The following is a 15,518-nucleotide window of genomic DNA, read 5'->3' on the forward strand; positions in this document are numbered from 1 at the left end:
GAAAAAAAGTTATAAAATAAACTTTAACCAACTCTGTAAGGCAATGAGCAAAAGTAGTCCAAATGCCAACAGAACAATAGCTGTGTACATTACATAAGGTATATCCATAGTACATGAGTCAAAAATACAGAAAGAAATAAACATGTTGGAAGGAATGTTGCTGTATACTGAATGGACCCATTAAAAACTCTCCACAGGGACTGGAAATGAGGCTTAGTGGTAGAGTGTTTACCTAGCACTCATGAAGCCCTGGTTTCAATTCCTCAGTACCACATAAATAGAAAAGGCCAGAAGTGGCACTGTGACTCAAGTGGTAAAGTGCTAGCCATGAGCAAAAGAAGCTCAGGGACAGTGCCCAGACCCTAAGTTCAAAAAACAAAACAAAACTCTCCACAGCTACTCACATATATATATATATATATATATATATATATATATATATATATATACACACAAATATATATGTACATATATGCAGTGGAGGCTAGATGTATTTTAATCTGTCAATATCCTTCAGAAGGATCAGATTCAGAAAGGTAGGAAAAATTAACTTTTTGTTATGAGTATTGTGTTTCATTTTCATAACCAATAAACAAAAGCAAATACATAGAAGGAAAACTGGATTTAGAATGCACAAGCAAGTGATGAGAACAGAAGCAGGGCAGCAAGCACCTGAAGAAACAGAACATGCATGAACTAGGGATGAGGTGGTGGGCTTTGACTGAGAAACAGAACTAGGTAAGAAGCTCTCCAAAATGACTTCGCTCACACGCAGTTATGCCCTATGGAAGTAATAGTTTTACTTATCTTTACCATATTAGAAGGAAAATCCAGGTATGTATAACAAGAGCCAAGTATATAAATGTATAGGTGACAATTCTATACATTAGTTGGAGTTCCTGGTAACCTGAAAGCACCTTAAAAGACTAAGAGAAAGAAGGGATTCCTCAGTATAAGACAGGTAAGAAGAGGTAGTGTCCATTCAAAACCATCAAGAATTTCCAGTGCAAAGTAAAAAGCTCCTGCTGCAATTTGAGGAGGAAAGTGTCATAGTCCAACATAGTCAGTTCCCCCAGGTATTTGGCCAAAGTGTGCTGCTCAACTTCCTCATTTGATGCTCTATAAGGGAGGTGCATAGGTCCAGGGTGTCCCCAACCAAAGTTCAAAGCTCTTAGACTTTTCATCTATCTGGTTTGATGCTGATTTTTAATCCTGTGTGAACTGTGATGTGTTAAGAACTGACTTGTAGGTGAAAACTTTCCATTTGTTACATTCATAAGGTTTCTTTCCTGTGCCTGTTCTCTCATGAACATTGAGGTTTGACTTGGAGTGGAAAGAATGTAACATTTGTTACATTCTTAAGACTTGTCTACTGTGTGTATTTTGTTATGCCTGTAGAGATTTGACCTCCATCTGAAATATTTTCCACATGTGTTACTCTCATAAGGATCCTCTCCTGTGTATGTTGTCTGATGCCAGTTGAGAATTGACTTCTTGAAGCACTTTCCACATACATTACATTCATATGGTTTCTGAGCTGTGTGTGTTCTCTGGTGCGCATTGAGGGTTGACTTGTGGGTGAAAGACTTTCCACGTGTGTTATATTCATATGGTTTCTCCTGTGTGTCCTCTGACGTGTACTGAGATTTGAGTTCTTAGTGAAAGACTTTCCATACACATGACATTCCTCCCCCAAGTGTGCTCTCTGATGTTCATTGAGGATTGACTTCTTGATGAAAGATTTTCCACATGTGTTACATTCATATGGCCTCTCCTTTGAATGTATTCTCTGATGCTTCTTGAGGTTTGAATTGGAGGCAAAAGAATGTCCACATTTATTACATTCATATGGTTTCTCTCCTGTGTGTGTTCGCTGATGTTTGCAGAGATCTGACTTGCGGTTAAAAGACTTTCCACATGTGTTACATTCATATGGTTTTTCTCCCGTGTGTGTTTTCTGATGCCCATGCAAGGCTGAATTGTGGTTGAATGACTTGCCACATTTGTGACATTCATAAGGTTTCTCTCCTGTGTGTGTTCTCTGATGTTTACGAAGATCTGTCATCCATCTGAAAGACTTTCCACATGTGTTACATTCATATGGCTTCTCCGCTGTGTGTGTTCTCTGATGGTTATTGAGATTTGACTTGCAGGCAAAAGACTTTCCACATTTATTACATTCATAAGGTTTCTCTCCTGTGTGTGTTCTCAGATGAAAAATGAGGTTTGAGTTCTGGGTAAAAGACTTTCCACATGTGTTACATTCATAGGGCTTCTCCCCTGTGTGTGTCCTCTGATGTACATGCAAGGCTGAATTGTGGTTGAAAGACTTGCCACATTTGTGACATCCGTAAGGTTTCTCCCCTGTGTGTGTTCTGTGATGTTTGTGGAGACCTGACTTGCAGTTTAATGACTCCCCACATGTGTTACATTCATATGGTTTCTCTCCTATGTGTGTGCCCTCATGTGCATGCAAGGCTGAATTGTGATTGAATGACTTGCCACATTTGTGACATCCATAAGGTTTCTCTCCTGTGTGTGTTCTCTGATGTTTGTAGAGATCTGACATCCGTCTGAAAGACTTTCCACATGTGTCACATTCATAGGGCTTCTCCGCTGTGTGTGTTCTCTGATGGTTATTGAGGTTTGCCTTGCATGCAAAAGACTTTCCACATGTGTTGCATTCATATGGTTTCTCTCCTGTGTGTGTTCTCTGATGAACATTGAGGTTTGAGTTCTGGGTAAAAGACTTTCCACATGTGTTACATTCATAGGGCTTCTCCCCTGTGTGTGTCCTCTGATGTACATGCAAGGCTGAATTGTGGTTGAAAGACTTGCCACATTTGTGACATCCGTAAGGTTTCTCCCCTGTGTGTGTTCTGTGATGTTTGCGGAGACCTGACTTGCAGTTGAAAGACTTTCCACATGTGTTACATTCATATGGTTTCTCTCCTGTGTGTGTTCTCAGATGAAAATTGAGGTTTGAGTTCTGGGCGAAAGACTTTCCACATGTGTTACATACATATGGCTTCTCCCCTGTGTGTGTTCTCTGATGTACATGCAAGGCTGAATTGTGGTTGAAAGACTTGCCACATTTGTTACATTCATAAGATTTCTCTCTTCTATGTATATTCTGATGGATGCGGAGATGTGACATTTGTCTGAAAGACTTTCCACATGTGTTACACTCATATGGTTTCTCTCCTGTGTGTGTCCGCTGATGGATGTGGAGAGTTGACATGTGTCCAAAAGTCTTTCTACATGTGATACATTCATATGGTTTCTCCCCAATATGTTCTCTGATGCACACTGAGCTGTGACTACCATTTGAAAGACTTTGCACATGGGTTATATTCCTATGATTTCTCTCCTGTGTGTCTTCTCTGATACACACTGAGGTATGAGTTTTGCTTGAAAGACTTTCTATATGTTTTACATTTATGTGATTTGTCTCCTGTATGAGTTTGCTGAGGCCTACTGGGATCTGACTTGCGGTAATTACATTCATTACATTCATAGGGTATCTCTCTTGTGTGAGTTTCTTGGTGTACAGTAAGGTCTGGTTTGTAGTAAAAAGATTTGTTCCATTTTTTATACCTAAAAACCTTACTCTTTCCTCCACTGTGTTGCTACTGGTGATGACAACTTGCAACAGATGTTTGTCTGGACTTTCCTGGCATATTTCAACCGAGCCATCTACTTGCTGGACATCTAAAATGTTTAACAAAAAGGCAGAAAAGAAATCATGATGGCATCCAAACATTCTTAGAGAATATTCATCTAAAGGTAAAGACATTTTCTCCCATCCTACTTACTAAAGATTCAAACATAATAGTACTAGGAGTGGATTATGAGACCTGTACTTAACAAATACTGATGGAGTTAGGGTCTTCTCTGGTTTTTTTAGTCCCTGTTTTTAATCAGAGAAACTAGTCAAAATACTCAATAACTGACTGCTAATGCTTCCAAACTAAGTACATCTAATCTGCCACTTATTTTCCTTCCTTTAGTTTGCTTCAATTTTGTTTTGTTTTAGGGAAGACTTTTGTTTTGTTTTGTTTGGCAATGATTATGGAAATTTTGTGCTACTTTCCTTCAGAAACTTAGATTTGAAGATAGAAGTGTGTTCCATGATCAGAGAACCTAAGGATGTATGAAAGGGTAAATTACCTGTCACCTAAGGTGGTTCCTGAGAATGAGGATTTATGCCTATGTTTGACAAACTCTCACTTCTCCCTGAAAATTCCACTTGGCATCTATGGGGATTTTCAAGTTGCTTATTCTCTATGTTCTATACAATGTCTTTCAAATTCCTATTTTGATACAGTTGCCTACCAGAACCATGGCCCATGGGGGAGATACCAGGCCCCCAAACTCAGTCATATTATCTCCACTGAAAGCTTTGGTTCTGAATCCCAGGTTTGTGTTCCACCTTTGAGAATCTTCGTTCTACTTTATCTGAGGCCTGCAAATCTGCTGTCCTCCATAACTCCTGGTACTTTCTGGCTTCTGGGTCAACAGAAAATTGGTTTCCTTTTTTTGTTTTAGAATGTTTTCTAAAAAGATATAGGAGAAATGCTAACCTTAAATACTCCCACACAAAATTCAGGATGCTCACCATTAACTGTTCATTCACTTGGACGTGAATTAACTACTCAGCCATACCTGATGTGTGGACTCTAAGACACTATGGGAACTATAAGTACTTGGAGAATGACTGGTGCTAACAGAAAACTGATGGTTTTATGAATCCTTATCCTCTGCTTAAGTAAAGATAGGATTGTGGGTGTCTAATCTTCTGCAATAATCCTGGTAAAGACAGGAAAAGTGCCTTACTGCACTTATCTTACTGCCTTCTTATATCATGCTTTTTAATACTTAGAATATGCCCTTTTGATCAGTTCCTGTAATTCCCTTAAGCTAGGCCTGGTAAAATCTCATCATATTAAAGCAGAAAAAGTAGATACATGTTCTATTAATTCATGACTGTCAGTTAAATTCATTCCTCCTCTCAGCGTTATTAAAAGACTATGGAGGGCCTGGGAAGGTGGCTCAGTGGTAGAGTGCTTGCCTCACATGCATGAGGCCCTGAGTTCGATTACTCAGCACCACATAAGCAGAAAAAAGCTGGAAGTGGTGCTGTGGCGTAAGAGGTAGAGCCCTAGCCTTGAGCTGAAGAGCTTAGGACCAGTGCCCAGGCCCAGAGTTCAGGTCCCATGACTGACATAAATAAATAAATAAATATGGAATGATATTGCACAGGCATAACTTCATCTATTAGCCAAGTTCCTGCAACATAGGAATCCAGGAGCTGAGACTTGAATGAGAACATCTCAATGAGCTCTGGTCTTTTTAACATCCATGTCCAGTAAATGCTGACTCACCTGTGATATTCTTGTCTAGGGCTTCTCTGGGCCATGGCTCTGCCCCTTGCTCCAGATTAACAATCACTTCAGGTTTAGGAATGCAGTACCCTGTTAAAGGGAAATATTAGAGAACTATGTCCTGGTGTAATGATCTTAGACAACCTGGTAGAGAAGGCTTCTCCTAAAGCTATTCTCTCATTTCTATAGATGACCTTCTCCAATTACTGATTTCCAGATTCATGACTCCAATAGTGATGTATACTTTAGTAGATGAATATATATCAACTTTATATTATATGCCAAATTTGGAAAAGCATCACATTAAAATTAAATTAACCCTAGTAAATATTATCTCTCATTCTTTTCTGTCTCAACCAATTAAAACTTTTTTTGTGGACCTAATCTCACAACTAAACATATTTGCTTTTTGTTCTTCATCTCAAAATCGTATAAGTTCTTTCAAAGGAAATATTTACATTGTTATCTATATGGTCACAAAACACCAGCATATATGATTTATTCAACGAACAAGCTTTGAAGGAATTTATGAATTATTAATAAATGCTTAGGAAAAAGATTTTAGGAATGGGCAGTCAAAAAGCAACTGAAAATATAGAAAAACCAACCAAGAAGAAAGTCTAAGAGCCAGAAAGTGCCTGGAGTCCAAGTTAGACTTAAACAAACAAAAATGGGAGGTTCATTTATACATGAGGCACCAATGAAGACTGCAGAAGGCAGATGTGCAATGCATGACAGGAGCTGTCCTCAGGTGTGGAGGTGTGGAAGCAGTTGAGAACAGCTCAACACAGCCACACTGGCTGTGGTCTCCACAACCTCTCTATCCACAATGCACTACACCACCTGAGAAGCCCCGTTCTGTGGGTACTTCTCTCATACATTACTCTGCTCTTCACTCCAGCTTCATAATTAAATCAGATTTGGGGATGTAGTGTTGTATTATTGGGCAATAGTATAGAATGTTCACCAAATTATTCACTCAACACCTTGAAGAAGGACAAGAGGATGGCTTCAGGAGTTGTGCAACCAAATTGAACTTTGTGTTATGGGGGAGGGGGAGGAAGTGATAGTCCTCAAAGGCTACAATAGTACATCTATATAACATTAAATCTTATACATATTCATGTATCTATTAAGAACAAGGCACTTGCTCCTGGGTTTAATGTAACCTTTGCTCACCCAAGGATACCACGTTGCTATAGGTCTCCAGCATCACATCCCTATACAGTGTCTTCTGAATATCATCTAGGTCCTTCCACTCCTCCCAGCTGAAGTGCACAGACACATCCTCAAAAGATACCAACCCCTGTAATGGTACATTTCAAAAAGTCATTAGTCCTGAGTCATGAGAAAACCAAATACGAGGATTTCATTCCTCTACATGAATGCTTCTGTCTTACATAAAATGGTTGGAGCTTGCTCTGTTATCAAGGCAGTTTGGGAAGCAAATGAAAATAGAAATATGTCCCTCTATACTAACTTATTAATTACTAAAAGTTTCCCTTATCAATCAGGTAATGCTTTTGCTGTTAGCAAGGGAAACAAGGTAAAACTTCTCTTCTAAGGAGCTAATGATCTGTACTAACAGCACCAGTTATAAATATGTGCCTAGAATCAAGGCAATCCAGACCTCAGTGAGGAAATCACAAGGGCTACCCACCACATTAGCAGATCTACAAAAAAGTGGGGTTTTTTGTTGTTGTTGTTGTTTTTTGCGGGGGGGGTCCAGTCGTGGGGCCTGAACTCGTGTGGGCTTGGGCGCTGTCCCTCAGCTCTTCAGCTCAAGGCTAGTGCTCTACCACTTGAGCCATAGCGCCACTTCCAGCTTTTTTCTTTTTGCTTATGTGGTGCTGAGGAATCGAACCCAGGGCCTCAGGCATGCAAGGCAAGCGCTCTACCAAGCCACCTTCCCAGCCCCACACATGTAAGGCTCTACCACTTGAGCCATAGCGCCACTTCCAGCTTTTTTCTTTTTGCTTATGTGGTGCTGAGGAATCGAACCCAGGGCCTCAGGCATGCAAGGCAAGCGCTCTACCACTGAGCCACCTTCCCAGCCCCACACATGTAAGTGTTAAAAGAAGTGACAGTACACAAGAAACTGATTCATAATGATTTGAGACAGGTAAGATTTTACTTGATTCTCACAATAAAAGTTTCATGTGCTCATAAAGGTGTTTTTAGGGCCCCTTGTACTCCATTCCTAAATACTAAAGAACTGGTAGCATTAACTATTATAACACCATCCACCTTCTACTATACAGATCATAAATGAGAGATAAATAAAATGTGTCTTGACCAGATTTGCATTTTATAGTGCCTGATGGAAGGATGAAAGGGATATGGAGAGAGAAATAGGAGACAGAATTAAGAAAGCAGTGTGACAAATGACAACCCCAGCAGGACAAAGAAAAATAAGAATAAAGATTTAAAGAATGTGGAAGAAAATAAAATGAGGTGAGGGTTTTATTCCCATGCTGAGTACCACTAAAAACAAAACAAAACAAAAACATGTCCAACCATCTTTCTACTGTTGCTAGACTTAACAATACCAGAAATGAATGCTGATTCCCCAGCACACAAAAAGGAAATTTGCCTTCAAAGGGTGCAAAGACAATAACCTTCAATTCAAAATCTGCTGTCCAGAGGAACCATTCTAATACTGTGGAATGATTAAATAATTCACCAGCAGCACACCTGCATTACCAGAGTGCTACGTGAAGGTGTCCAGCTTAGAGAATGACAATAGGCGCTAGCTTAGATGTACTGCTGAGAGCAGGATCACAGAAATAGTAAATTGGTAGATAAGCATAAAAGAACACCCCTGCGTGCGCGAGTGCACGCACACGTATGCACACACACACACACTCATGCACACACGCACATACACATAAACACACATTTGTTTCATGTAATTTTAATTTTTAATTTTTTTTTCAGTTGTGGGGCTTGAACTCTGGGCCTGGGTGCTGTGCCTCAGCTCTCCAGCTCAAGATGCTAGAGCTCTACCACTTGAGCCACAGCACCACTTCTGGTTTTTTGGTGGCTAATTGGAGATAAGAGTCTCACAGACTTTCCTGCCCAGGCTGGCTATGAACTGCAACCCTCAGATCTCAGCCTCCTGAGTTGCTAGGATTACAACAGGCATAAGCCACCTGTGCCTGGCTTCATGTAATTTTTTAAATGATGGCTTAAAGCAAAAATTTAAATAACATATAGATGTTTCATATGAATGAAGACTCAATATGTACATACATGTATTGAAAACAAAAGTACATGAACTAGGGATAACAAATCAACGATCCAATTGCTACTGCACTTGCCCCGCAAATATTATTCTCTAAGTTCAAAGGCACAGTACCACCGTTTTTTGTTTTTGTTTTTTTTTTTGTCAGTCATGGGTCTTGAACTCTGGGCCTGGGTGCTGTCCCTCAGCTCTTCAGCTCAAGGCTAGTATTCTACCACTTGATACAGTGCCATTTCCAGTTTTTCTAGTAGTTTATTCAAGGTAAGAGTTTCATGGACTTTCCTGCCTAGGCTGGCTTTGAACAGTGATCCTCAGATCTCAGCCTCTGAGAGGCTAGGACTACAGGCTTAAGCCACTGGCGCCTGGCAATAACACCATTTTTTTTAATGCATAAAGGATCTAGCTTCTATATATTAGGATGCAGCATGGCAGTACTCTAAGTATATTTAGTTTCCTATGACTGCCAAAACAGATTGGGAAAGAAAGACAGTTCTTGTAGTTCTAGAAATGAGACCTCAAGAACAGGTTTAGCTTCTTCTGAGTCTCCATGCTTCAGCTTGAGGATGAACTTCTAATCGATGTAAAATCCCTGGTTTCTCATTCATGAGGAAAATACACTACCACACTTGATTAGTGCTCATAAATGATAACCTTGGCAAAAAATAAATACAGTAGGCCTTGCATATTTGTGAGTCCCACAGATTCAACCAACTCATGATCTTAAATTCTGGAAACATATGGTTCCTGTACTGAACATGTACAGACATAAAAATTGTGATAATGCCCTGAAAAATGTTGAATTACAATTGTTTACATTGCATTAATTTGTACTAGGTGTCAGAGGTAATTCAGTGGTGGTTCAAAGTGTATAGATGGATATGTGCTGGTTATATGGAATCACAATACAGTTTTATGTAAGGAACCTGAACATCTACTTTAGTATCTGAAAGGGTTTCTGGAACCATCACTGTGGATACCCCAAGGTGACTATGCTAGAAAATTTGGTTAATACCCCCTAAGAACATAGGATGTAAGAAATAAATATCAGATGAGGAAAGGAGAAAAGAAGTACCAAAATAGTAGACATAAATAAAATCACCTTAGTATTTTAATGTAAATGGAGTAAAAACATAGGCACTGTTTGACCTGACACCTCCCCACACACAAAAAAGAACTCAATAATATATTACCACAAAAGCATTAAAGAAAGTGAACCAAGCAACTCAAGGGTGGCAATGAAAGAGAAAGAGGAAACAGCTGGCACTAAGAAAAAAAAAGAAATGTACAAATCATCCAATTCAGCAGAAATAATTTTATTTTTAAAGTCTGTGAAGTTCAAAAACTTTGTAGATCAAGATAATGACCATTAGCATTGTGAAGGTTAAAATGTGTGTATCACTATGCCACAATACTGTAAAATTTATGTAATTACTTAATCTCAATAACAAGAAAAAATGAGCACAGATATAAATAAATATTCATCCCTAAAAAAAAAGACATTATGCTCTAAACTGATCAAAACATGTTAGTTTTACCCTAATTATCCAAAAATAAGCACCCTTGCTTAGAAGTTTTCATTTTTTTTAACCTCTCAGGTCCTCTCTAATTACGTCCACATTTTATGGAATTTGAATGTTATTATTTTGAGTATTATTATTGAATATTATTATGACAACTAAGAAGAAATTTTGCCATCAGAAGTTGTTCAAAATACAATGTGACCCTTAGCACTGGGTTTCCCGAAGTTGGCTGAGATCATAACAAAGATTCTTTGTGCTTCCCACTTCAATGGATCAAAGTATTTTGGACTGAGTTTTCTGCTTACATCAGGAAAGAAGTATCTGCTTTTCATCTCTAAGCATGGTTGACTGTATTTTATAGTAATGGTACATTGAAGAAAAGGATGTTTTAAGCAATAAAACCTAATTACTTTCCATGGATGAGGAAGGAACTGGGCCTTCAGTGAAATAAGCTCTGAGTCTGACTTAAGGGACATAAGCTTCAAGTTCATATACTAAGATACAAGCAATTGGCAAGGTTGAACTATAGCAGCTATTTGTGCCCTGATGAATGATAAAACTCTAAAGTTTATCAGGAAAAGTATAAAGATCAGGCCCATGGTTGCTTTAGGAGAGGAAATGGTTTGGGATGAGCTCATAAAACAGGTACTAATCTCATAAAAACTGATTAAAATATATATCTATAAAAAGTATACCCTAAAGAATAAAGAGGCCATAGTAAAAACCAGTACTGAAAAGCTGAAATAGAACTAGTGTAAGAGGAAATAAATAACATATAAATAAATAACACAAAGTGTATGAGCACACATAGAGACATAGTAACAGACAGGCCATACATCAGAATAATACAAGTTAAATGCTTAAACACAAAGTCTCCCAAAACATGGAAGCAAAGCCACAGAATTAAAAAGAGATTCTTGTTAAACCAAACATTACAATTCTATAATACTTTTCTTCATTTCCAATCGAATAGCTAGAAAAAAAATGCAGCAGGAACACACACAGAGAGGTGACATTATCTTGACCTCACTGCTGTTCATCAAGCATTATGTGTTACATTTACCAAGACACATTGAAAGTGAAAATGGATCTCTAGGCAAAACTTAATGAGTACATTTTCTGACCAAAGGGGAAGTACAAATCAACCAGGAAAACCATAATTTGTAAATACACTATAATCAAATAATCAAATAAATGTTTCTAATAATCTAAGATGCAAAAACCTTACAGAGAAATTAGAATAGGTCTGGGACAAAATGTATTGTAATATTGGCATTTATTGTTTATTCATGATGGCCACAAACTCAATTTTCCCACCTTTGGGTGAAAACAAATTCCTCCTTAGAGGTGGGCTGAATTTAATGATTTGCTTGATAAGAAATGGACTCATTACTTTGCTCATGTAACTGTAAACCCTTTGTACAGTATTTTCACAATAAAAATAATCACAATCAAAAAAAAAAAAGAACCTCGGGGAAGGGAGGGAGGGAGGAGATGGTAGGGGGAAAACAATGGAGGGGGTAACAATGTTCAAGAGGAAGTGTACTCATTACCTCACTCATGTAACTGTAACCCTCTGTATAGTATCTTTACAATAAAAAAATTTAAAAAAAAGATATATCAAAAAAAAAAAGAAAACCTATCACAGTCAGAAAAAGCAGTTACAATTATTAGAGGTGAAAGACAGCACTTGCTTTCAAACATGGACTATTAGAGTTTCAGGTGAATATACATTTCTACATGAGCCAGTAACAATAACCCTGTTTCATTGTAGTATCTAACTAATGAATCTTAAATGACCAATTAAAAAAAATAAACACCAGAATTCAGGCCTCTCATCCTACCTACTAAGGAGTCTGAAGTCTAAATGGCAGTTTGGGCAGACAACTCCAATTAACCAGCTAACAGACAGGTTGCAGGAATGGCTCAAGTGAAACAGCAAACTGACCAACTGTGGGGTCTCGGAGTTCAAACCCTGGAACTGGGAAAAGAAAGAAGCAAGCGTCAAGCATGGTGGGAGGCTGGCATGGTGGGAGGCTGAGGTGGAAGTATCATTTGAACATGTGAGTTGGAGAGCAATCAGGGAAACAGCAAGTCCCATCTGAGAAAAAGAGAGAAAAGAAAAGGATGGAAGTTGTGTAGGTACCAGAGGGAAGGGAAGGGAAACACAGTAAGAGGGAGAGAAAATTTCACGACATTAAATTTCACAATTACTTGGATATAACACCAAATGCCCATGGTACTAAAACCAGACAAGTTCAAATACATAAAATGAAAACATGGTGCAGGAAAGGCACAATGACAAAGGTATCCATGAAAATACTCACTAATCACTCTTCATAGATTAATAACCAGAATTCATAGAAGATTATAAAATAAAATTCTGTAACTCAAAAACAATGAAAACTGATTTAAGAATGGGCAGATGATGAAAGAGACCTTCCTACAGGAAATATATAGACAACTGGTTAATTAATATATAAAAAATGTTCAGTATTAGTAGTAACATAAAATCTTAAAGAAAAATAGCAATGAAATACCTAGTTTATACCCAGTAGTATGGATACATTAAAAATAAAAATTCCAAAATATGACAAATATGGGGAAAGGTGTAGAAAAGTATGACATTTGGTGGATTTCTAGGAGGAATGCAACATGATCCAAGATGCTAAAAAAAGAACTAAACATAGAAGTACACAGGAATATGGTTTAGCAGTTCTAGCTTTGTACCCAACTAAAAAGAAAGCAGGGGTTTCAACAGGAACCGGGAGAATCATTTTATAGCAACTACTCACAAGAATCAAAAGATAGAAGCAGTAGATAAGATTCAAAAAAAATTACTAAACACATAAAATATAACATAATTATCCTTTAAAAAGGAAAGAAATTCTAGTACATGCTACAGCATTTATGAATCTTAAATATAATCAGCTAAATAAAACAAATGAGTCAAAAACAGTCATGACAGGCTGGTGCATATCATGTGAGTACCTCACAGCTGTATTCCCAGCTACTCAGCAGCCTGAGATCTGAGGATTGTGATTTGAAGGGATCCAGGGCAGGAGAGTCCCTGACACTCTTATCTCCAAATAACTATCAAGAAAGATATAAGTGGAATTGTTTGGTAGAGTGCTAGTCTTGAGCAAAAGAAGCTCAATGATAGAGTTTAGTCCCTGGATTCAAGCAAAAGAACTGAACACACTCATGTTTCTCTCTCTCTCTCTCTCTCTCTCTCTCTCTCTCTGAGTCACACACACATACACACACGCACACACACACACACACACACACACACACAGAGAGTACACACAAAGAATAGCAAAATTTCCCTTACTGAGGTTTCCAGGGTCAACAAACTCATAGAGACAAAAAGCAGAATGATGGTTCTAAGAGACTGGGGTAGAGAGAAATGGGAACTATGTATTTCATGAATATATATATATATATATATAGCTTCATATAGGGAAGATGAATATAGATAATATAGATGGATGGAAGAGGAGATTGCACAACAAGAGTATGAGCATATGTAATTTGAATAAACTGTACATTTAAGAATGGTGAGGCTGGAGGCATGGCTCAGGTGGTAAAATTCAGCCAATGAGTGAAAGTGTCAGATATTGAGCTCAAGTCCAAGTCTCAGGCAACACTAAAATACAGCAATGGTTAATGTAGCCAGGCTTGGTAACAAACACCTAAAATCCAAGAATATGGGAGTTTGAGGAAAATTACTGACCAGCCTAGGCTATATATCAAGGTCAAGAAAAGCTTGGACTACACAGCAAACCTGTCTTCAAATTAACATTAAAAAATATTGTGACAAATACTAGATTACATGAGTTATATTAGAAATGTATGTGATGTATGTATCCATTTTCCTTACTGAATTTAAGTAATTAATGGAAATAAAGAAAAAGTATAACAAGTAATTTAGAAGAATTTGAAAGAAGGGCATCAGTGGCTCACATCTGTAATCGTGGCAAGTCAGGAGGCTAAGGGCTGAGAATGGCAGTGTGAATTCAGTCCAGATAGGACTGTCCATGTGACTCTTATCTCCAATTAACCAGCACAAAGTTGAACGTGGAGCCATGGCTCAAATGAGACAGTATTAGGGACAGTGCCCAGCCACGAGTTCAATCCATAGGACTGGCAGCATAAGAAGGAGAGAGAGAATTTCAAAAACATGTTAAGTCAGATTTAGCTGGAAATACAATGACATAATACAAACTTCAAATAGAATTACTAGTAAGTACACAGGAAAGATATGAAAATTATTAGACTCTCCCCATATTCTTTTTATTCTTTGTATCATTTTCAGACGGCAGTACAAATGTGTTCCACTAACTCCTCAATGCTTTCTCCCAATGGAGTCCTGAGGAGATGTTGCCACAACTGTTGGGTAAAAGCAGAGTTCCTGAGGGCGCAAACCTTATTACTGAATTAAATTTCCTTCAGGTTTGTAAAGAGTAATACTTCTAATGTAATAAACCAAGTCGCTCTATTGTTGACTAGAACCATCAACTCCTGTTCATATATATACAACAGTTGAAAATAGTAAACAAAAAAGCAGTGGGAGGCTACTTTAGAAAGGAACAGCAAAGATTTCTAGAAAGGCCATAGACAATGTCTTGAAATACAGCATTAAGTTTCAAGTAAGAACAGCACTAAAATGCAGTCATGGGACTTGACTATAAGTGACTAACAAGCTTTTGGAGGAAAATAATGCAATTCTATTCAGTTTGTTGTACTCCCTACAGAAAATACACACCAGCCAAGGGTTATGTATGGACAGTCATTTAAGTAAATGGCTAACTCAGACCTCTCTAACATGCAAACACTAATTCAGTAACTCTAGAAAAATGACACTGGGCTGGGAAGGTGGCTCAGTGGTAGAGTGCTTGCCTTGCATGCTTGAGGCCCTGGGTTCGATTCCACAGCACCACATAAGCAAAAAGAAAAAAGCCGGAAGTGGTGCTGTGGCTCAAGTGGTAGAGCACTAGCCTTGAGCTGAAGAGCTGAGGGACAGTGCCCAGGCCCAGAGTTCAGGCCCCACGACCAGACCCAAAAAAACAAAAACAAAACAAAACAGAAAAATGACACTGATACTTTAACATAATTAAGAAACTTAATATATGACTAATGAAGAAAAAATTTCAGACCAATGGCCAGCAAATCTTCATATTCCATAAAAAGTTAACATGCTTACCTCCTGGGTGTCATTGGATCATATAACAAGTATAAATACTCCCATAAGAAACACCAGAGAGGGCTGGGATGGTGGCTCAGTGGTAGAGCGCTTGCCTTGCATGCCTGAGGCCCTGGGTTCGATTCCTCAGCACCACATAAGAAAAAAGAAAAAAGCTGGAAGTG

At 38.3% G+C, this 15,518-nt stretch overlaps 1 protein-coding gene across 2 annotated transcripts in view; it reads right to left on the minus strand.

The window, feature by feature from the left end:
- Window positions 1-640: 640 nt before the first annotated feature.
- LOC105991769 (zinc finger protein 14-like) overlaps window positions 641-15,518 on the minus strand; it is a 15,309-nt gene continuing 431 nt past the window's right edge. Inside the window, exons 2-4 of one of the 2 annotated variants that reach the window (XM_013024485.1) lie at window positions 6,564-6,690; window positions 5,385-5,474; window positions 641-3,711 (exon numbers count right to left, since the gene is read on the minus strand). In XM_013024485.1, coding sequence (XP_012879939.1) covers window positions 1,370-3,711; window positions 5,385-5,474; window positions 6,564-6,690 — 2,559 coding nt within the window. In that variant the 3' untranslated portion in view covers window positions 641-1,369. The remainder of the gene's footprint in view (window positions 3,712-5,384; window positions 5,475-6,563; window positions 6,691-15,518) is intronic. The other variant, XM_013024486.1, reaches the window with a different exon arrangement.

The sequence above is a fragment of the Dipodomys ordii genome, unplaced genomic scaffold, assembly GCF_000151885.1.
Source record: "Dipodomys ordii isolate 6190 unplaced genomic scaffold, Dord_2.0 Scaffold76, whole genome shotgun sequence".
Classification (NCBI taxonomy): Eukaryota; Metazoa; Chordata; class Mammalia; order Rodentia; family Heteromyidae; genus Dipodomys; species Dipodomys ordii.